We start from the raw sequence: 22,209 nt of genomic DNA on the forward strand, positions 1-22,209 counted from the left end.
ATCAAGTGGGAAGTTTTGGAAGCTTCTGTAAGCCCCTAGGATATAATTTCATGCATCGAAACCATTGTATTTGAAATGATATTTAAGGTACGTTGGAAAGGTTTTTTGCAACCTCCATTGAGGCTTGTCTTGTTCCTGGGGAGCAGTATGTACAACAAAAGAATCTGGATGAAGAGAATTTCCCGTGATGCATTGAAGGGTCAGTGTTCCCATCTTGCTGTGCTCCGGAAGGCTGGAGTTAATGAGGAAGAGTTTTTATGTGAATGTCAGGCATGTTGCCATAACTAGCCACAGTGGAATAGTCATGGCAACTTCCATCACTTGGTTTCTTTGTTTTTGTGATGCTGCTGCATGCTTTATTTTATGAGTATTTTCTTTTCCTATGTGTGGTTGAACCCCCTTCTATTGCCATCTTGGGCTTGGATACTTGTGTTTAAAAAGAGAGGAAGAACAGAGGGAGAAACTGGAAAACTGACAGAATTACATATCTTAAGAACTTATTACTTTATTTCCCTCCCTCCACTTCTGCTGACAGATATTCTGGTGATTAATATTCTGATGAGTTTGTGTCTTTGGGAAAGGAAAAAAATGCCTTCCCTGAAGGGAATCTTGAAAAGCGGATCATGACGAGACAGAGGAAGTATTGTGAAAACTGGACTTTTTTGGTGATGGCATACCTTGGATACAGACCAACTCTAGTAATATTATTTCTGAAGTAAGATAAATGAAAATTGTCAACAATCTTTGGTGAGTCATTTGTGTACTTGAGGGCTTTTATCTTGATCACAGCATCTGCTACCTGAATGGTAATTTATAGTTCAGTGAGAGCCCTGGAATAGAATACAAGGACTGGTGAGAATCTAAGTGTCTTGAGATATCCTCATTCATTTCATTCATGAGGGTGAATAATATTCTCACTGTAGAAAGGTCTAACTGGAGAATACTGTGTGCTTTACTTACATTGACTCCCAAGGTGGAAGTCCACACATCTGTGGCAGTACATGTAGGGAACCATTAACAGTTGGCTTTCTGGGGACAGCCTCTTGAGGGCTCTGACCAAACCAAGCAGAAGGGCTGGGGTCACAGCTTAGGTGAGGTATGAAGTTGAGGATGTTGGATTCTTAAGAATGGTCCACTATATAGGTGCAACATATGCAGGGGATGTGCCTCCATTCCTAGAAGCCCGTGTTTAGAATTTTACATCTTGTAACACTTCCATCACCTTCCTCTCTTTTCTGCTTATTCTTTACTTTAAAAAGTTGCCAAAGGCATCTTCACCTATCCATTTTCCAAGTTATGTGCATTCAATCCTGTATATTAGAAAGACCCTTTTGCCATTTTCCACTTTTTAATTTTTCTCTCCATTTTACTATTGCGTGTTTTTTTTAAACTTGTTTATGCTTTGACATTAACTCTTATCGAAATGCTGACGCTTTTGCATGTTAAAAAAAAAAAAAAAAAACACCGTTCAATAAATAAGGCCCAAGAAGAAGGTGAAGTGTCTTCCGGCTGTTACCCGGTTCTGGAGTTCTTTGACTCCTGGCGCACGGGAAGGACTATGTGCTTGATCGCGTCGAGAGGGAGACACAAGCTCGGCCTTCGAATTGGCCAGCCTGGTGACCAGCGAGCCCGTCCCCTCTTCCCCCTCCCGCGCTCACACTCAGGAAGCAGCTGCCTACAGGCCGGCCCTCAGTGGCCGCACACACATCCACTCTCCTCCCAGGCCGCCTCCCTCCCTCCCTCTTCCCCCTTCCCCCTTCCCCCTTCCCCTCTCCCTGCAGCCGCGTCCACACTGCGCCGCCAGGGCAGCCCAGAGCGTGGCGCGCACGGGCACCGGCGCTGGGGCCGCTACCACTGCCCCTCCCCGCAGCCCCGTTCGCTGCCCGCAGCCGTCTAGGCTCGCACCAGCGTCCTCCCGACGGAACCCGCCGACAGCAGTTAGCCAGCATCCCGCTCCGGCCCCCAGGCGCACCCCCAGGCCCAGGGCGAGGATGAACAGGACGCGCGAGGCACAAAGTGGAAACTCAACTTTTTAAAGATATTATTTGCTCCGTGTGTGTGTGTGTGTGTGTGTGTGTGTGTGTATGCGCGCGCGCGGGGGGGGGCGGCAGAATGAGCTGATGCCGAGGGTACAGCCACCCCACTTCTGCCCCCTCCTCCCCCTGCCGCCGCTGCCCTAGCACACGCGCGCGCACACACGGCGCTTGGGCCGGGTTTCCGCGCCTGTCCCCCTGCTTGGATGGGAGTTTTCATTTCCGAAGGAGGCAGAGCCGGGGGAGCGCGCTGAAGGGCTGGAGCCCCAAGTTTCTCCTCGCCAGCGCTGGCCGCCCGCTGTCACTCGCTCAGGCTGGCCGGGGGAAGGGACCCGCACGCCAGGCTTTGTTGTGGAAATCCCGGTTACCTGGTAAGTGGATGCCATAGGAACTTTGCTCGCAGGCGAGAGATGGGAGAAGCCGGGCGCTTGAGAATGTGGGGGAGTTGCAACGCTCAGAGATACAAACTAGGTATTAGAACTGTTACCATGCTGAGCGGGTGGCGTTCGCTCAGGTTTAAGAATACGTGCACTCCAACACCCAGATTCTCTAAAAGATCTGTTTACTGAGATAGATAGCAATTCTCAATTAGGAGTCAAGCTGTGTTCTTGTCAGTTGCCTAAAAGCGTCGACTGAAGAAGACGGAGAGGAAATCAACAAGATTTAAAGTTTTTCTAATGAGGAAGACTTTTTTTGTTTTTGGCTTTTCTTCTAAACTACAGGGTCCAGAAGGCTACAAAATCAGGGCAAGTTACGGAACGCAAGGGCATGGTTGTGCACGCCACCCATGAGTCCCCACTGAAGGGAAACTTTGGAGAAGTGGGAATTGATGGGTTGACATGAGGTCTCTCTCCCGCTCATCAGGCTTTAGTTGCCTTTGCCAGTTCCACGTGTTTGTGGAGCTCTAACGAAGGCTGTTTTCCATGCTGTGCCTCACCCAAGCCCATGTCCCTCCCCACTGCTCTGGAGGTCCTCCTGTAGGGGGTACATTAACTCCTCGTGGGGACGGGTCCAGCGACTCGCAGCCACCAGGTCTTGTAACTATATAAACCCACGCCGCAAAATGCACAGATCCAGACGCGCACACTCCCCACCAGGTTTGTCACCTCGCGTTTACATTTTTATAGGGCCCGACAAAATGTCAGCACTGTTTGGAAAATGTCTCAGTCTCGGGGACTTTGTCCTGCGCACAACTCCAGTCCCTATAAATGACCCTGTGTGTATTTTGAAGTCGCCCGAGGCCGCTTTCTGGAAAGCGTGAGTGAGCAGCCGGCTTTCTCCTAAACACACACCTTGCCCAGAGCGACACTTGCAAGTTACTCACTGGAGCTGACAAGTCACTTCGGTGATGAGGAAGTCACCCAAATGTCTGGAAAACTTGGCCCTGACGGATTTGTCATCCTGTGGATGATTCAATTAGGTACCTGTAGGGAGAAACTCTGAAAGGTCATTTCTGGCTTCCCGAGTCGCACCCTCGACTTGGGGGTGTCTAAGAGGCAAGAAGTGAAAGAACAAGGATTAGGACGATAGCTGGGTGGGGGCTCCGGGCGGGCGGGAGCGTGCGCTCCCGGGAGCGGCGAGCAGGCTGCGACTTCCTCGGGATCCGGGGTTGGGCCGGGCAGCGCGCTGCTGCTCCCTGCCTCTTGGACTTCCCAGCCGCGGGCCAGCCGCAGCGCTCATTCGGCCCCGACTTACTCAGGACTGGGTTGCACAACAGGAAGCCTGCACGAGTTTGTTTTGTTTTGCTGCGCTTGGACAAGGCCGAGGGTTAGGGGCAGAGGCGGCCAGGGAGTAACGGGGTCGCAGCAGCGCGTCCCCAGCAGGGCTTTGTCGCCTCTGCCTCCCCGGACCCGCCCCTCACTCCGCGCCAGAGAGCCCAGGGGCGCGGGCCTCGGGATCCCCGGTGGCCAAGATAGGGGGGTCATGAGCAGATAAGGGCTGCCCTTCTCCTGTCCTGCCCCACACGCTTCTCCTTCGCCCGGCGGGTCCCCGGCACCTCTCCCTCCTCCTGGCTGGAGAGCCGCCCCCCTCGGTATTCCTCACCCCCTTACTAGGCTTTCCTGGACATCAGCTGGGCCCTCATCCCTGCAGCATCTAAACCCAGGGCAGGGGGGTGGAGGTGGAGGGTACTTCCGGAAACGCAGGGACTTGATAGCTGGAATTGCGGCCCCTTCTTGCAGAGAAGAGGGCTTTGCACCCTCTCCCCACCTACTTGCGGGACATAGCGTCGCCCCAGAGTTTGGGCCTGGGGCTCTGGAGTTTGAGAAGAGGAATGTTCTGCAGCTCCCCCCAGTGGACCAGTTCCCTTTAGGTTGTGGAAAGAGGGAATCTCAAGTATGATGGGATCTTGGTGATCACCTACGGATGAAGAAACTGAGACCCAGAGAGTTTTAGGAGTTTTGCCCAGGGCCTCAGAGCCAGTTGTCACAGTCGCAGGGCAGACAATCAAGTTTCCCAGTTCCCAGTTCAGAGAGCATTCCTTGGCCTGAAGGTGAACTCAAGACAAATGCAGAGTCTCATTCTGTCCCTTCTGAAAGCTTTGATGAGTCATGATTTCTGCCTTGGGAGTTAGCCAGACGTCTGTTTCCCTCTCTGTAGCATTTCTGACTGGACCTCCCTTTTTACATAAATGGGGAAACTTTTTTTTTGTATGAAATTGATTTGTATTGGTTTAAATTTTTCCATTCCTTCTTTTCTCCCTCCTTCAAGTTTGCTTACAGTGAAGTGTGAAACAGGTGCAACCAGCAAAAGTTTGTAGAAAAAGGATCTGCCACAATGAATGTTTGAAGCCACTTAGAGACAGGAGAGTGTGATGTTATTTTTGCAGTTGGGAACTGTTGAAGTTTAATGATCGCCTTTGAATGCTTTACAGTTTTCATATGTTTTCACTAGTTGTCTATGCAGCCAGATTAGCCCTAACACTACCTTGGAAAGGAAGAGTGGGGGATTTCTTTTCCAGTTACTTTCAAACACCTTTCCTTGTTGGTAGGTGAAGTCCTTTCCTTTGTTACCCAGAGGACTCAGTAATCCTGCAGTGTGAATAGTTAAATCTAATTGCTGCTGTAACTCCATCTCTCCTTGGTTCACATTAGGCTAGTTTGAGAGAGCATCTTTTCTCTGGTTCCCCATACCATACAAGTTCCTTAATAGTAAAGGGTTTGTCAGAAATTGAATACTTGGGGGGTTGGTTGGTTTGCTTGGGAGGAACTGATCATGTACCAGCCCTGCCTTCATTTATATGGCAGGAAGTGGTCTTTCCATCATTTCAGAAGAGAGCTCAGTGTTCTCAGTCTTTTTTCTCTGAGTGTTCTTTCCTGCTAGTAAATTAATTTGAGGACATTCTTTCCGGTGTTGTCTCTTTCATATTGTAGTTATTGATCTCTGGAGTTGTAATGTTAATTTGTAGTTCTTCCAGAGTATAGAAGGAGTACTTTTTGAAGGAGATAATTCAGGAAGTGGCATCCTGTGGACATTCTCTTCCTTGGAGAAGTCATTTTCTGTGTAATTATTTTCTGTAGAGGATATTATAAGGAAGATTGAATGAAATACAAGACTTAACATTTAACTTTTCTCAAAGTTTGGTTGGCTCATAGACTCAGGACTGAAAATAAATTTAAAACATAAATAAATGGCACATAGGAAATCTGTGCAATATAATCATGCCTTACTCTTTCCAGGAGGATGAAACTTACAATAAAGTCTTTGAAATGACATTAACATGTAGTTTGATTAAAAGATGCTCAAATTCCAAGTTTTCCTAGCTTTCCACTTACTTGAGGCAGAGTTGACACAAAGTCCAAAATTTGTATTGAGATAAAATATTTTTATTGAGATAAAATAAAATATTGATAAAGTACATACATACATCTTAAACTTGATGAATTTTCACAAACTGAACACAACTGAATAACTAGCATCTGGATTAAGAAATGGAACATTACCAACACCCTAGAAACATCACTCTTACTCTCTTCTCATCACTATCTTCCCCCAGCCCTTCCAGTCACTGTATTCTCCTCAAGAGTAATGACTGCCTTAACTTCTAAGAGATGTAATAATGTTGCCCGTCTTTTTAATACCTTATGTAAATGGGATAATTCAATATGCACCCTTAGGTCTGGCTTCTTTCGCTGATATAACAACCTTTTAGTAGGTCAAATAATTTGGACTCCCCTTTAAAGTTTAGGGGAACATTTTGGCTTGCAGAAATTGGTTGGTCAGGCGTTACTTAATATGACAGAATTAAGCAAAAACGCTGACAGAAGCAGAATCCTATTCTCCATCCTAATGACTGTCTGATTAGGGAGACTGAACATGAGTGAAGCTGTAGAGTGAAGCCAGCTTAGGGTGAGCAAGGAGAATGCTGAGGAGCAGCTACCACTGTGACAGCCCAGAATGCATTCGGCAGTCTGTCTGTTAGGGACAGCAACCCCCCCCACCCTCCGGCAAAGAAGCACCTGGGTGAAAGTACTGAAATGACTGTATTTGTTTTGTGACTTTTAGTTAGGATTTCTCATTGTTCACGAGTATGCCAAGGTAAAGACAAGAATAATATGCCGGCTCAGAAGAGTGAGATGGAGTTTTTATGCTGCTTTGTTCTAATAAAGAAAGGAATAGACTGGGAGGAATAGACCAGGAAGCACACAACTGTAATTAAACTGGTTCCACAAGGCACAGAGCGTAAGGTTCATGATTTTATGGTCACACCTTACTTAGACTATATTTATTCAGGCAATAAATGATAAATATAGGATATTAATGTATAAATATATAATTATATATTTCATTTATACCATGCTTTTCAGTATAAATAAGCAGTACAGTGTGATAAATATAAATATAATAAATATATGTGCATAAATGTATATGAAAAGTCAATATGTATGACACAGGTACTGTGAAAAATATAAATATATAGGTATAATATAAAATAATCTGTGTACCTATAAGGGCTGGGGAGAGTTCAAAGGTAATTTAGACACAGTCCTAAAACTTAATGAAATTAGAATTTAGACAGGAAGATGAAACATAGGCATATAACTATAAGGCAATGCAGAAAGTTATGAATATTAAAGGAGGTGTACATAAAGTGAAGTAGTCAACATTTATTGGATCCTTCTATGTACCAGACAGTGTGCTAAACAAGTAACATGCATTATCTCATTTAATATTCTGTAATGCTGTGAACTAGGTACAACAGTGTAATTCTCACCATTTTACAGATCAGAGACAGAGGGATTAAGAGGATCAGAGAAGGCCTAAGGTGGGGTGGGCCTGGAGGTTGAATAGAATCTGGATTTGGGGAAACGGAGGGCAAAAGAAGGGAGGAGGGGAAACACCACTCAGGTGGACTCAAAGGCAATATGTAGGATGAACAGAAACAAGGATCTAATCATTTTCTACTTTGGGAACAAAATCAGGGGATTTATTTGTAAAACTCGAATCATGAAGGCTCTAAGTAGTTGAGAGCAGACTTGAAGTAAAGAAAGCTGGTGGGGGCCATTCTTGTCTGACATGATCTCTTCAGGCCAAGAATGGGAACAACTACACATTCCTTCAGCTGCAGCAAGCCTTGCTGAACTGCAGATGGGCAGATAGGATTACATTGCAAGATCAGACATTGTCCCAGGCTCCTTGATAAAAAGGTCAGGCTCTCTCAATGTCAGTTATTTGGGAAGTTCTGAGCCAGATCTATGAAGTTTCATTTCTAGGCCTGCTGAATACTGTACACACAAAACTAACCAGATGCCAGGCCTCTGTATGAATTCTTGTTATTCCTGTGTGTGAAGAAATGGATTAATGTTTTCTCAACCTTTGCAGCATGACCAATAGATTCCACTTCTGTCTGTAACTTGACTGAGTCATTCATGTAGGGTTTTTTTTTTTTTTTTAAATAAATATGTTGTCATGTTGGTTAAGGGCCTAGTCATTGTTGTGGACATTCATACTTCTGCAGTGATGTCAGTGAACATAATTTAACTTGTATAAAACTTCTGTCTACCAACGGCTAAAAATAGTTACATTGGTTACTTTTAAGCAATAACTAACTACACTGAAGGAAAGAAATCACTCAGTTACACAAGTGATAGGGATAATTTAATATATTTGAATATTTGGTTTAATGATTGCTAAATTCAGTTTATTTCTAGAATCTTCCATAGGTAGATGTTTATTATCCTTTTGAACGTATAGTGAGTTTTAGCTTTGCAAATAGCTATTCACATGGGCTGAGTAGTTATTTATACATACTAGGTGACAAAGAATGCACTTTCATTTGCCATATTTTAAAACCTGTGTATCTCCTTGTGTGAGGATGGATTTTTTTTTTTTTTAAAGAAAAATCTCCAGCCAGTTACTTTTCTTTTATATTTCTGAAGAAGCCTTTGTGTCTCAAACCATGGCCATGTGGTGTTTGTTCACTCTTTGCAATTCAGGTAATTAATTCAGTGGTGACATCACTGGGAATGTGTTCGTTTTTCCATTTCAAATTCCTCTTCATAAGATCTGATGGTTAACTCGTATTAAGAACAGATTTCAAAAAAACTCAGTTCTCAAAGGCAGTTATGTGTTAATTTATACTTGCCCTCTTTATCACTGTAAAAGTGAAGTTTTATTCCAGGGAAGGTCATGTACCCTTTACAACAAGAAAGATATAAAATTGTCAGTCATTTTGATCCTGATTCTGGTAGTCAGTTGATTAACTTATATTTGTAGAGCACAGCTAAATAAAAGATAAAGTGAAAGATAACAGTGGTAGGAGTGTAGCTTTGTGTGATTTAAGCCTTATTTTTCATAAAGCTAAAAATGTCAAACATTTAGACCTTTTCTTTATAATGGCTATATTATGGTATTTGTTTTACTTTGGTTGTTTAATTCTGTCTATGTCTACAGATATTCCTGGTAAGTACCTGGGCAGGCAGATAGTCCAAATGCTTCCATAACAGTAGCTTTTATGCTTTTTTGTCTGTAACCCACCAGAAAATATATTTTTCATCTTACCCAGAATACGCTATATGCATATAGCTATGCAGACATATACACCCACAAATCATTAAAAGGAAACAATTCTTAACCATTAATATATTTGATGCACATTGATAGCTTCTATTTTATTCTAGTTGGTTCTATTTCATTAAAAAAATGTTTTGCCATTGAATAATTGATTTCAGGGCTCACCAGTGGATTGCCATCAATTTGAAAAACAGTGCTTAGAAACATTACTTTGTTAAACATAGATCTAGGAAGTTATGGCCCATATTCACCTTGGGCCAATGCATGGGCCAAGGCATGGTTACCTTTCTGAACTTACCTATGTTTGTCTCAAAAATCTTTTTGGTTTCAAGTTCGTTCTCATTGTGTGTGATTTCTTGCAGCTGACTAGGGGAATCCCTAACTATCCCCCTCTCTGTTGCCGTTTTTTGGTAGGGCCATATTTTTCTAGAACTTTCTGTACTCATTGATGAGTTCATGACTGAGGCAAAGTTGATGAAACACTTGTAGGTAATTGCTACTAAAAATAGTGACATTTAGTAAGTTAGGGGGATATGAGAGTTGCATAGATGCATTGAAGTGTGGAAAGTAGATTCTAAGAGAGGTTATTGAACTTCTAATAATGCCCTCCAGCAGTATTTTCCTGAAGGTTCTGAATTTCTTCCAGAAATCCATAATCACTAGCATCGTGTGGAATGTTCTCAATGCTGCTTCTGATTTTTAAGTTAGGATTAACTAACTACAGAATAAATTCCTGCATTAGATTTGGTCATTTTTTAGCACTCCCTTCCCCTCCCCTTCCCTCTCCTTCTTTCTGTCCCTCTTCTCCCTTTCCCTTTCCTTCCTTTCCTCAGTGTCCTGTCCATATTTACTACCCACATTTTTAGTATCGTAGCCACTAATTTGATTAAAAAGGCACTGCCAGATATTTTACTCCATAAATTTAGGGAAGATTATTTTTGAGAAAATTTTATATAAAAAAGTTAAAATGTGTACATCTCTAATTCGATAGCAAAGAGTTGTAATCACAGATTAAAACAGAGTCAGGAATTCTATCAGATGGGATCCATAAGTTCATTATATTACCTTTTCTGAGTGGTCTTTGGTAGAATGGTCTTGAATTTCTGAAGGTAACACTGATTTGTCTTCATACTTTTAAGTGAAGTATGGTATAACTCAAAGCTAAACTTCTTTGATTTCATTTTATTGGTGATTATATTGCTTGAGTAATAGCTATAAACATCTTAGTATTCAAAATAAATATGTTAATATTCTCAAATTACCTATATTAGACCTTGGGAGTGCCCAAGTGACTATATGGTCTATATGTACTAGTTACAAGGTGTAACCTCCCTAAGTTTCCACTCTACATCCCAAATGTGGAATTATTCCATCCCTGTTTCTGTGTAACTTCTGTTGTAAAGTCTGTGAGTCTGTCAGTCTCACTGTATAAAGTTATGAAAACACAGACATGATCAAGTAAGCTTTGTTGCTGGTTACTTAATATACTTTCAATTTAGAGAAATGATATTGTACACATCCAATGCATTTCTTCTATAGTATCTTCCAGCTTCACAGGCACATGTTTGCACTTTCCTCTTGTTAAAATTGCAGACAAGAATAATTTTGATTTATTGGTGACATCTAATATAGCTGTGTTTATATTGTTGCCAATAAAATGACTTACACGATTGGTTTTTGTTTATACAATCTTTTCTGAGGAGTCAGTCACCTCTGTTAGGACAAGGTACATTCTGCTTATTAAAATGAACTCTTAGGATCTAAGAACATTCAGCTCTATCTGTCCTTGATTGAATTGCAAAATGTGCTTCACACTGCAGCCATGCATGAGAATACCTTATATTATCTATCAATAGGCTTTTCATTTCTATATTCTTCTGGCTACAAAGCTGTAACTAGAGAAACCCATGGGAATAGCAGGGGCCTATTAGCGATCAAGGCAGTGATGTTGAAAAGGCAATGTTAATGAAATTATACAATCATTAACCCGAAGCGGGAAAAATAAAAAGAATCAATAAAAGCTCTATTTTAGATGGTTTAGACGTATATATAAGAAGCCAGCCCAGGAGCAGTTTGTTTGCTGACCAGCATTTTGTGTCTCATTATCAGGTTTTCTATGCAGGGTAAGAAATGCTTGTGGCATAAGGAATGGAAAATGTAACAAAGGCTAAATGTAGCCTAAGGAAATGAAATGATGTATGAAAATTAATAATTAACTGGCTCATCAGATGAATTATGACTCTAGATGAGTCTGTTAATAATATTAACTAAGAAAGGGCTTTTGGCTGTAAATAGACATTATGGAACTCGTGTTTTTGGAATTTTCTTGAAGGGATGAGTTAACATAGTTCTGTGTAATCTTTTAATCCACAAGGCACAGTGCCTCGAGTTTTGGGTAGAAGGTAGAGTCATGATCTTGTATTTTGATTAAAGTCATAGCTTTTCCAGAAATCTAATGAAATTATCATTAAGTGATTTTGTGCCTTGGTTTTCTTAGGAGTTAAGTAACTTCCTCTCTGACTTGACTTACAGGAATGTGTTTTAAGAGTTTTCAAGTGGCCGAAAGGAAAGATTTATTAACTTATGTTGACTCATATAGCAGAATGGATGAAGATTTTCATTGTTTGAACCAAAGAAGTATTAAAAATCTAAGTGTATTGCTATGTCAGATCCAAAGTACCCTAAATTTATACTTCCAGGGGTTCCATGCTTTTTCTTTTTCTTCTTTTTTTCTGTTGATGCCTGGGTTTAGAGTAGTTGGATGGAGGACAGAGGAGAAAGTAATGGTGGAGAACTTAATTAAGTTTTTAAATAGAAAGATGCTCTTCCAGTGGAATCCTACCAGTCAGGTTTTGATAGTGATTAGTTGTGATTTTACTTTCCGGCAAAGTGTAGGAAAATTTAATCCCAATGCTCATTTTTCAAGGTGGGTGTTGTCTTTCAGCACATCTCTGATGTGATGGAGACAGTAGAGATTACTGTTATTTTTGCTTTCATATCCACCCAATCCCTTTGATTTAAGTGCCATAGGTATAAAAATCTACATATTTATCCTTCATCATAGTTAATGAGTATTTTCCATAATCTTCCTTTTCTTAATTATCTGGAAGAACAAAATTTCAAGTGATTATCACCAAATTCTTCATTTTGTGGCTGAAAAACTGTCCAGAGATGTTATAAATGATTTGCCACAATTAGAACTCAGGTGTCCTAACTTCTAGTTGAGTACTCTATTCACTCCGACTCAGTGAGGATGGTTCTTTCTTAAAAGTTAGCTGTTTATTCCTTTTTTGTTACCAAGTGGGCTTAGAATTATGATCATATGACCTGGCCAAAAAACACGTAAAATATTATATAATATGAATAAACAAATTGATTTTTAAATTCTGGTGTCAAATGCTTAAAAAACTTGTTGGTGTAATTAATGTGAAAACTGGATTATTTGGCATATTTTCTCATACAGTTTATTTTATTTTTGTCTTGAGGCTGGTTTTTCTCAGCTCACACACAATTGACCTATTGGTTTTTCTTTATGGTATTAATCACTTTACTGTCTGGCTATTGCTTTTTTAGTAATAAAATTTAAGTACATTTTTGTTGTTGTTTTTACTTTCACCCTAAAGCTATTTAAAACAGGAATGTGGTTTATAAAAAATAAAAATAAAATAAATATCTGGGCAGGTATGAGTTCTGATAATTAAGTTCTCAGTTCTTTAATTATTTTTCCTTCTTACAAACTCACCTTCTTAATGATCTAACCTAATGCTGAGTACTTACTTATATGTTTTTACCCAGATTTTTTATGAGAATTCCTGCTTATATATGATCTTGCTGCCAAAATCGACTCCCTTATTTTAAAAAAAACCTGGAAATGGGCATAGTCTGCAAATCTGCAGAAACTTGTCACTTGGCCCATGGTCTTAGTGACTCATATTTCCAGTCATGTTGGATGATTCCTCATTTTCAACAAATTGCCAATACAACATATTTATTTTGCCTTTTTTTTTTTTTTTGGTTGGTACTGAATAAGTGCTTTCTTCTGCAGGGTTCAAAGTGCCTCAGAAAACACTGTTTTATCAATGAATGGAGAATAGATGGCCAATATCATCTGGCAAAGCACAGAGACATTAAATGACTCTTGCCCACAATCAGCTAGTGAATCAACAGACCAGCTGGTAGTATACTTGAGTTCTTCTAAATGGATGCAGCAGAAAAGGCATTGGAATTTTTCCAGCATTAAAAAAAAAACTTACAACCAGTCTGATACCAGGGTTCATTTCTTATTGTTCATAAAGAAACTTAAATGATGCAGTTTTAGATAATCTTCATTAGATTTATTTGTCCCTTCTTGGCCACTGTAGTGGAGGGAAGGGCAGGAGTGAGACCTAGGATTGTTTCCGAGGAGGCATGTCAGTATTAAATGTGGCAGACTGATAGAATTCTTAATAAAATGAAGACTTGATAAAGGTGAAGAAAACATTCCAGATTTATATTGTTGGTAATTTTGGAAGTTCCTCAACATATGGGCATACACAGTCAACTTTGCAGGAGGCACAGTGAGTGCTTGGCTTGAAAATTAAATACTACAGGTTTCCCCTGCTATCTGAAAGTAGAGTGTTCCTATGAAATCTTTCATCAGCTGAAATGGCATAAAACGAAGAAGCAATTACCTTAGGACACATGTTGCTAAGGAATGCACAAAATAAAATGAGATAAAGCACAGATGCTCACAGACACATTTCAACGCTCTGGAGGCTTGAAGTTGAGATGCTGAGCGTAGTTCCCAGCGAAGGAGCACTGTCACTGCTTGGGGTGAGTACTGCCTCTATAATGGCCCCCTGCAGAACAAATGCTAAAGCTGTTTTTGCTTTTCACCTTTTTTCATAAAAGTGAAAATCCTCCTCAAATTTCTTTTGGTTAGTGAAAACAGGTACTTAGGTAAGTTTTATAAAAGCAAAGTGGTGTAAGGTGAAATTTTGAAAAGCAAGGGATGCCTGTATTTTTGATTTTCTAAAACGATAAAAAAAATTCTTCACAAAAGGTTTGCTGTCCTTGATATCTTGTACTTGATGAGTTATGGAACATTCATTTGGGAGTTGAGTTGGAAATATTCATCTAAGACATTGAGTGGATCATAGAGAAAAAGTAGGGATCATCCAGTTGAGGATATCTGGCCATTACTACTTTGCACTCAGTCTGTATTTCTTGTGTTTGTTCAGCTTTGGCTTCTTTCCATGACTATCATGTCTGTATAAAAGAATACAGATTGTGACTATGTTGGTCATTTATTTGGAGTAGTAGCACTTAGTCACGTTATTACACACATTTTGGGGAACTCTTGATCAAGGGAGGAAAAGGCCTTTCCTAATGATTTATAACCAGGGAGTACTGGCATTATTATATATGGATGGATGATGATGTCCTGTGGCCACGTCACTACTTTTGGTTCTCCCTCTGCCACTTGAGGAAGGGAGTGGTAGGATGGCAGATGGAAGCTTCATGGAACTACTGTCAGTTTACTGTGTGTGGTGCATGATGAACATACTCACCTTTAGAAGGGTTGTTTTGTCCTTATGCTTTCCATAAAGCATTTCACACGGCCTTTTCCTTTTCTAGGATCTTACTGGAGGATGAGAGTATTGTGATGTTGATTCTATTTCCATCCCCATAACTCAGGATCAATATAGAACCAAGACTCTAACGCTGCTGTGAATATTTGGATATATGGATATATGAAGGCTTTGTGAGATTCCCATGCCTATTTTTTTATCCTTTGTAAATCTAGGGACTGCGAAAAGATTGCTCGTAGAGTAAAAATCTGAGATGGTTTAATGTCCTCATAATCTCTTTTAGAGGTTATATCAGCTTTAAAAAAAATTTTTTTTTAATTTATTTTTGGCTGCACTGGGTCTTTGTTGCTGTGCAGCTTTCTCTAGTTGCGGTGAGCGGGGGCTACTCTTCGTTGCAGTGTGCGGACCTCTCATTGCGGTGGTTTCTCCTCTTGCGAAGCACGGGCTCTAGGCGTGCGGGCTCTAGTAGTTGTGGCACACAGGCTTAGTTGCTCCACGGCACGTGGGATCTTCCCGGACCAGGACTCGAACCCATGTCCCCTGCATTGGCAGGCGGATTCTTAACCACTGTGCCACCAGGGAAGCCCTGTATTGGCTTTTTGTTTGTTTACTGGAATCTTTGAAGCACTAGTCTCACAGCTCATGAAGGTGATGCTTTTGGGTTTCCCAGGACGCACTGTAGCAAATGTGAACTAGTACAGACAAATCCTCTACGGAGCAAAATAAGTTTCATTTTGCAAGCTGACACCAGTAGATTTGTTATAGTTGCCAAGAGCACTGTATTGAGAAGGGTTCAGTGGCAAAAAAAAGAATGCAGTGATCCATAATCCATGTCTACAACGAGTGCAGGAGGGGAGAGTGCCTGACAATGAACCATGTATTTGATAACCCTGTTCTACATAAAAGACCGTTTTGCTGAGAGTGCTTCTTTTCTTCCTGATATGAATGCTACACAGGTTGAAAACTCGTTGTAATTTATTTTCCTTTTTACTTTTAAAAATGCCTGCATTTATTTTTTTAAACAGGCTAATAAACCACACCATGGATAACTTATTGGACTTTGCCTGAAAGGAATCATTAGTGTCATTGGATATTTGACCAACCTGGCTACAGGTTTTGTCAGAATGAATGGAAGGTCATGCAGCATGAATCTCCACCGGACATCAGGAACCCCACAGGGGCCTGGGATGGTCAGTGGCCAACACATTCCTCCCATTCGAGCCCACTCGGGGACTCCTGGCCCCTCGTCCTGTGGCAGCACACCAAGCCCTGCCATTGGAAGCCTTGCTAACAGCCTCCATCTCAAGATGCCCTCAGGAGGAGGGATGGCTCCTCAGAGCAACATGAATGAGAGCCCCATCCATCTGCCTGCCTTGAGCCCCAGGAGACAAGTGCTCACCAGTGGGAAGCCACGTTTCCAGGTCACCCAGGCTGGAGGCATGTCAGGGCCACACACTTTAAAGCCAAAGCAACAGGAGTTTGGAAGCCCCTTTCCTCCAAAATCTGGGAAAGGTAGGATTGTCTTTTTGGGATCTTTTAAAAGTGGACACTATTTTTTTTCTCCTCCTTGTCTCTTCTCTGCCAGCAAATCCAATGGAAAAATACATGATTCAGTGTCAGGGTCAAAGTTGATAGTCTCATAATGATATGTAGCTTTCTAGGAAAGGATGTGGACGTGTATACGTGTACGTATGTGTGAGGGTGAGGGCACCACAGTGGTAAATGTGTCATCTCATGGGACTGTGAAATAGAGTGGAAGATGAGATAGAAAGATTGGAAACAGGGAGGTAGGGTGGGTGGTGGCAGAGGAAGGGCAAGAGCAAGTTTAGTATGATCCTGCCCTCTGGATACACAAAGCTCTGCCTTGGCTTACCAGGGGCTGGATTCTGCAGGCCATGGAGGAGATGGGTGGCTGGAACTGTCATTATGTTAGTTGGATGCTAGAAGAAAGGTGGTGTTTGGAAGGAAAAGGATTAAAAAGAGAGAAATTTTAATAGCCAATAAAATGAGGAACTAGTACATAAAATGATAAAAAATTATTCTAAGAGCAAAGCCTATAATTTTAAAAAAGTTTTATTTATTTTTATTTATTCATTTTTGGCTGCATTGGGTCTTTGTTGCTGTGCACAGGCTGGCTTTCTCTAGTTGCGGTGAGCGGGGGTGCTACTCTTCATTGCGGTATGCATGCTTCTCCTTGTGGTGGCTTCTTTTGTTGCAGAGCACGGGCTCTAGGCATGTGGGGTTCAGTAGTTGTGGCACGAGGGCTCACTAGTTGTGGCTCGCGGGCTCTAGAGCACAGGCTCAGTAGTGGTGGCGCACGGGCTTAGTTGCTCCGTGGCATATGGGATCTTCCTGGACCAGGGATCGAACCTGTGTCCCCTGCATTGGCAGGCGGATTCTTAACCACTGCGCCACCAGGAAAGTCCCTAAACCTATAATTTTTATAATACAGCTAGTGACATGAGAGAAGGCAGCTAGAAGAGTATAATGAAAAGATGTATTTTTGTGCTTGTTGAGAACTAGAAAAAACTTGTTAATTTGAAATGCAGAGAGAATGCTTTTAATTCAGCAGTGTTTGAATTACCATATGTTTTAAATTAAGAATAATTTTTGGAGAATAACAAATTATTTGAGTGACATGCTCTCTCTAGAAACTGTTGTTGACTTAATGAGGTTATATTGCTAATGATATGTGTATTGGGGCTAGAAAAAGAAGGAGTATGTATCCCATGTAAAATATAGCCTTGTTATATAAAATAGCATGATTATATATTCCTTTAGGTATTTTTAGCATTTAGTTTTAAATGTTTATACTAAGTGTTTATACCACCAAATAAAATTACTAGCAGCCTTGTGAGTAGCCATTCACCCAGTTAACTCATAACTTGTCCAATTATGATGAATAATGATTTATATCAGGCAAATAACCCAAAAGTTGTTTGTTTTAGTGTCTGTGTATTTCTGTATATGGAGAAGTTGGTATAAATGGGTAGCTTAAAAAAAAAAGTAAACATATATGTAACTTTTTTCTTTTCTTTTTTTATTTACTTTGGTGTAGGCTTGGTTTTGAGGTGTTTTATTTCTCAGAGCTACTGATATTTAGTGTAAGTATAGGAAAAATTTTCCCTGGGGGCTGCATCTAAAATAGCTCCGTCATTGTCAGGTTGCTATGTTCATGACATGGCAAGCTAAGGTTCTTAATGTCAAGCTCATGTGTTTGTATTTTTAGGGACTGAGGCCCAGTAAAGTCTTTCAGCTCATGCTTGACTAGTGAACTGTAGCTTGCTTTTATATATACTTGTTTTTGAAATCCTGACTGGCAATAATAATGGTGATAATATTAATAACTTGCACTTATTATATCATAACTTAGCATGTGTCAGGCACCATATTAAGTGCTTTCCAGTACATAGTTTCAGTTATTCCTAACGACAGCCCTGAGTTGTATGCTATTGTTGATTAACTGATAAGGGAACTAAGGTCTAGAAAGAATAAGTAACATAAGCCCTGCCAGGCAATAAGGAGTTTGGGAATATTACTTTAATAGTGATTAGAAGTGGTTATAATTATAATTGTAGTTTATAAAAAATGCTTCAGGTACTTAAGGAATAACGAACTCTCAGGGTTAATACATCTTGGAACTCATGTAAAAATTAGCACTGCTTCCTGATTCTCTTCTTTTCTGTTTTCTGGCTCCTTGCTCAGCTTACAAGTTTGCAGTGCCTGTTCTGGATCTGCATGATTGGGGCATGCATGGACATGGGTAAGGGGTTGAGGACAACTGTATTATTATTCCCCCTTGCCTTGCAGCTTGGATACCACTAGTGGTCTGGATGGTGCCAGGAGTGGCTGAATGTGTCCCTTTCAGATCTTGGATAACAATTCCTAAACTAAGCCAGTAACTGCTTGAGAATGGTGATCTGGGACTGTTTGAGCTTCATCCAATCATTTGCTCTACAAATAATTATTGAGCATATGTTATGGGTGAGCCACTGTTTTGGGGATATAATAGCCAATAAAACATAGTCCTGGCCCTCAAGGAGTTGAGAACTCAGAAAAAATAAATGGGCAGTTAGAATAAAGCATAATTAAGGCTCTGGTAGAGATACACTCAGGGTGATATGGCAACATTTGGAGGGGTTCCCAGCCGGTGCTTGAACAGTGGATCTGGGAGGAGAGTAGGGTATCTAGGCAGACACCTGAAGGATGAGGAGCTAGCCTTACAATCATGGAAGAGTATGTCCTCTGTGTGTGTGTGAAGGGGCAGGGGCTGTCTGGGACTTACTCTGGGTAGGGAGAAAAGCACGCTCAAAACCTGGAGGGGAGAGATCATGGTGCATTTCATGGACTTCTATCTGGTTTCACATTGAGGGGAGGTGTGGAGACTCTGGTAAGAGATGAGGCTGGAAAAGAATAAGCAGTAGCCAGATGAAGGGTCATGAATGCCATACCAAGGAGTTTAGATCCATCTTGAGGACACTGGCAAACTGTGGAAGGATTTTAACCTTAGGGATGATGTGATAAACTTGAGGTTGATATCTCTCCCTGATTTTGCCACTGCTTTCCCATGCACTATTGACAGTGTCATGATCCAAAAGGATAAGTGCCAAAGAACCTGTGACTCTGTGGGTGTATTAGGGTTCTCCAGAGAAACAGAACCAATAGGAGGTGTATCTATTGGTATATATATCTATTTATCTTTCTGTATATCTCCAGTAGAATAAGTTACCTGGGGATTGTCATACAGACAGACATCTGACTTTTTGAAGACTTGAAAATTTCCAGCGGGAGCCTCATGAGAAATATAAACTTGATTGTAATTTTTATGTTACTTAAGGATTGAGTTCTGCTCATATGAAAACTCAGATAACCATGGCTTTAACACTGTAGGGTGTGGTTCCCAAATAGTGTGCCGAGGGCACTGGGGTATCACAGGAGACTCAGAGGGAGCCACGAGATATTTTAAAGTTTGCAGGAAACATGGGATATGTGATATCCCTGAACACCAGGCAGACCACTAGTTTGAGGAGGCTCACAGTTTCACCATGAGATTGCAGTATGTTCTTTTTGATGATGTTGTATCTTTGAGAAACTGCCTATTTGGTAGTTGTGATTTAAAAAAGCAAGTAGTTTGTACATTCATGTTCAGAGCAACATTTTTCACAATAGCTAAAGGTAGAAATAACCCAAGTATACATCAATGTATGGATGGGTAAACAAAATGTGTCATATCTATACAATGGAATATTATTCAGCCTTCAAACGGAAGGAAATTCTGTTATATGCTACAACATGGATGAACCTTTAAGACATTATGCTAGTGAAATATGCCAGACACAAAAGGACAAATATTGTATGATTCCTCTTATATGAGGTTCCTAGAATAGTCATAGAGACAAGAAGTAGAATAGTGGTTACTGTGGACTAGGGGAGGAGAGAATGGGGAGCTATTGTTTAATGGGTACAGAGTTTCAGTTTGGGAAGGTGAAAAGTGGTGATGATTGTACAACAATGTGAATATATTTAATGCCAGTAAACTGTACACTTAAGAAATGGTTAAGATGGTAAATTTTATGTATATTTTACCACAATAAAAAAAGCACATACTAAGTGAAAATCAGTGTGGACTAGGAGATGAAGGTGGTGATGTCCAATCTGATTCCAAGGTTTGAGAAGTAGTAGAAGGCATAATTGAAATGCACATCCCATTAGTAATTGTGGTTATTTAAAAATGAAATAAAAATGCTTTTAAAAAAATTTATGTGTTATTTTTTCAAACAGCTAATAAGTTATTAGTACATATTACTATTCAGTTATTGAGACCTAACTACTTAATAAACAGAACTGTTAGGTGTTTCTTTTGGCCTGGGGCGCCATGAAAAAATTACCGAGACGCTAAGAATGCCATGAACTGAGAACATCTGGGACCCTATGTCTTAAGGAGTTCATTTTTCTCACAGAAAGAGCAAAGGTAGGTGATTGCTGCTAATGGTTAGAAGCTCAAGGAAGACAGGCCCAAGATCATGGAGCTTCCCTTAGTCTTTCCCTCTCGGTTGCACAGGGGCTGCCTCACTGCAGCATCTTTATGGGTTCTGTCTTCTGAGGAGGCTGAAGGAGGAAGGAAGAAGGACAAAAGGCAGAAAGTCAACGGGGACTATTCCCCTGCAATCTACCTCCTTGAATTGGCTTTTTCAGGAGCCACACTCAACTACTTCCACTTAATTAGCCAATCGTACATGACTGATCTCTTAAATAAAACTTATTCTTGGTTCCTGAGTATATCTTTTTTAAAAAGTTAGATTTTGTCTTATATCATTTTGTATTATGTTCTATTGTATTTTACTTTTTAGCATTTGCTACCTTTATCTCTCTCTCAAGTAAGTTGAAACACTTGGGAGTAGGTTGCAGACATTGTGACCCTTTACCCCAAAATTCCTAAGCAGGTATCTTTCATGCCATATAACTAACATACCTTAATCGTAACCAAGAAATATAGCTTTGATATAGCAGTATTATTTATAAACAATTGTATCTTGAAATATAGTTCATATTCAGATTCATTATATATTTTATTTTACTTATTATTTATAATATAAAGTATTATTTTCTTCCCCCTCTTATAATCTAGTATTCTTTGTAGCCATTTTTTCCCCTAGCCATCTAGGATCTAATCAAAGATCATGCATTACATTTGGTTGTCATGTCTCTCTGGTGTACTTTAATCGAGCATGGCCCTCTCCCCCTGTCTTTTTTTGTGTTTCATGGCAGAATGTGTTGATACTTTTAGAGTTCAAGTCAGCTGTCTTGTCTCACAATCTGATTTGTCTGTTCATCTCTTCATGATTGGGTTCAGGTTAAACATTTTTGGCAGGAATACCACATAGGTGATTTGTGCACCACCCGTTGTGTATACCAAGAAGCACTAAATCTCCATTTGTCCTAGTATTTGTGATGCTGCTTTCGGTTGTCTGTCTAAGGTGGTGTCACCAGATCTCTACATTGCAAAGGACTCTTTTCAAAATTAACAAATAATCGTATGTGAATATCTTATTCTGTAACAGCCTTTCATAGCATTTATTGATTATCCTTGTCTGAATCAGTTATGCTGCTGATTGCATAATGGTTGTTTTCTGATTTTATCATTCCTTCTAGGTTTATTATCTGGTATTCTTCTGGAAGGGAGAGCATCTCTCCCTTTTCTTTTAGAGTCATTGCAGATTCATGTATTCTTTTAAAAAATTCACTGTGCTGTAATTCACTACCATCACTGTTTTTTCTGCTGCTCAAATTGTCCCAGATTTGGCCAACAGGAGCCCCTTCAAGTCAGTTCTTATGTCCTTTTGACATGTTCCCATTAAGTACTTCCTTGGTTTGAGACATAGCAAGATGTTCTAGGCTCATTTGTACTTCCCTGCTTCAGGCCTGGAATCAGCCATTTTCCCAAAAAGTTCAGGTTCCTTTTAGTGGGAATTGATACCTGGGAAACTGGATGAAAGGGTGTTCTTATTGGCTCTGGGGTGTCATTGCTTCTAGGTCCTTTCTGTGGACAGAGTGAGGAAATACACCAGACCAAGATAATGAGTTCCAGTTAAAAT

General features: G+C 40.7%; 1 protein-coding gene across 5 annotated transcripts in view; it reads left to right on the forward strand.

Moving 5' to 3' along the window:
- The first annotated feature begins 1,791 nt into the window (after positions 1-1,791).
- GLIS3 (GLIS family zinc finger 3) overlaps positions 1,792-22,209 on the forward strand; it is a 533,841-nt gene continuing 513,423 nt past the window's right edge. For 3 of the 5 annotated variants that reach the window (XM_082612473.1, XM_082612471.1, XM_082612472.1), the window contains exons 1-2: positions 1,792-2,404; positions 15,640-16,126. In XM_082612473.1, coding sequence (XP_082468599.1) covers positions 15,739-16,126 — 388 coding nt within the window. In that variant the 5' untranslated portion in view covers positions 1,792-2,404; positions 15,640-15,738. The remainder of the gene's footprint in view (positions 2,405-15,639; positions 16,127-22,209) is intronic. The other 2 variants (XM_082612474.1, XM_082612475.1) reach the window with 2 other exon arrangements.

This window comes from Mesoplodon mirus, assembly GCF_964341445.2.
Source record: "Mesoplodon mirus genome assembly, chromosome: 1".
In the NCBI taxonomy this organism is placed as follows: domain Eukaryota; kingdom Metazoa; phylum Chordata; class Mammalia; order Artiodactyla; family Ziphiidae; genus Mesoplodon; species Mesoplodon mirus.